Source organism: Eurytemora carolleeae, unplaced genomic scaffold, assembly GCF_000591075.1.
Source record: "Eurytemora carolleeae unplaced genomic scaffold, Eaff_2.0 scaffold419, whole genome shotgun sequence".
Taxonomy (NCBI): Eukaryota; Metazoa; Arthropoda; class Copepoda; order Calanoida; family Temoridae; genus Eurytemora; species Eurytemora carolleeae.
Genome location: NW_019396476.1, coordinates 252,459 through 254,249, shown reverse-complemented (window position 1 = coordinate 254,249; position 1,791 = coordinate 252,459). Strand labels below are relative to the sequence as shown.

At 28.9% G+C, this 1,791-nt stretch overlaps 1 protein-coding gene across 1 annotated transcript in view; it reads right to left on the bottom strand.

The window, feature by feature from the left end:
* The window catches only part of LOC111703962 (protein msta), a gene marked incomplete in the record, with an annotated part of 6,687 nt that overhangs the window by 2,464 nt on the left and 2,432 nt on the right, over window positions 1-1,791 (bottom strand). Inside the window, 2 exon segments of the mRNA XM_023476059.1 lie at window positions 867-951; window positions 1,315-1,375. Of these exon segments, the coding sequence (XP_023331827.1) occupies window positions 867-951; window positions 1,315-1,375 (146 nt within the window).

The following is a 1,791-nucleotide window of genomic DNA, read 5'->3' as shown; positions in this document are numbered from 1 at the left end:
GTGTAGGCCCCCCCCCTCCTCCCTTCCTCCTGCTTCAAGAGAGGTACCGGCATCAAGACACATAATCTTTTGTCAATCTATTATGTGTCTTAAATAGTATTTGGCAGTAAACTGAAAACAAACTAATAGTAATGAGCTTTCCTTATAAAAGTTAACCAACTTAATTGAAATTATTCAATCCATGCTACGAATATTTCTTTTCACCGAGTTTCCCAATATTTGAGGCAAATCGGTCTAAAGGTTTCATGTGTTATGATCGGACATACAAACAAAGAGACAAACAGAGATTAATTTATATTTTAGTATACTTCTACTTTGACCTAATGCCTATATAATATTCTTTCCAATTTTGTTTTACATGTTCATTTCTTCTCTTTTCTTGTTCCTATTCATTTCAGTGTTATTTTCCATTCCATTCTATTCTATTCTGTTTATTTCTATTATATTCCATTTAATTATATTAAATTCCAATCTATTCCATTCCATTCTATTATATTCCATTCTATTCCATTATATTCTCTTTATTCCATTATGTAATATTCTATTCCATTCTATTCCATTAAATTTTTTTTCTATTCTAATCTATTATATTCTATTCTATTCTATCATAATCTATATTCTATTCTATTCTATTCTTTTCTATTCTGTTCTATTATATTCTATTCTATTCTATTATATTATATTCTATTCTTTTGTATTTATTATATTTTCTTCTATTACATTTGATCCTTAAACTATTCTATTCTTTCTATTCTATTCTATTATATAATTATATTCTATTATATTATACTCTATTCTATATCTATCCTATTCTTTTTAAATCTAAATTCTCTTGTATTCTGGTATTTCATATTCTATTTTATTACCTGTGATCCTTGAACTGATGGAGAAGATCACTAACTCGTGGATTCTCCACCAGTAGTAGACGAAGGGGTAGAATACAGTGGTACTCTAAATATATTGGATAGTATAGTAGGGGTAGAATACAGTGGTACTCTAAATATATTGGATAGTATAGTAGGGTAGAATACAGTGGTACTCTAAATATATGGGATAGTATAGTAGGTGGAGAATACAGTGGTACTCTAAATATATTGATAGTATAGTAGGGTAGAATACAGTGGTGTTCTAAATATATTGGATGGTATAGTAGGGGTAGAATACAGTGGTACACTAAATATATTGGACAGTAGTATTTGTTCATCCAAAATTAAATTTAATGAAAATGAAAATGTATTAAATATAAAACTATTGTGAGATTTTTTCATACATCACATTCGAATAATTTAACCTAAAGATCTTGTATAGGTTTACCTGTTGAGTTAAAGGAATCTGTGAATGTAGGTTTAATTGCTCTGGATAGAATTAAACACTCCTAGAACCAGATTTAAATTTTATGAGAAGCTAGCGTTGGCCGTGGAATTTTTTTAATCGAATTTCAAAATAAAATTTTGTTTTTTAAGTAAAAAAGAATTTAGATTTAAAAATAAAAATTTGTAGCCTTTGTTATCCCCGGGGTACTGAAGGGTTAACTCAAAAATGTTAGCCCATTCGGTCCAGCCGTTTGGCCAGCTAAAACTGACATATCTACATACATCCTAATATATGTACATATTTTGAGCAAAGAGATTTATTAAATAGATAGAAGACTTTCGTTGGATCAAAATAAGATGAACATCAGAGCGTGTAACTTTTGAATAGAAGGAAAGAGTTAAACTCATTTATCTTTGAAGAAAGATTAACTTTTCTCTCTTTGTTTGAAGAGGAACACTGTTTTCTAACCTGCGGTAT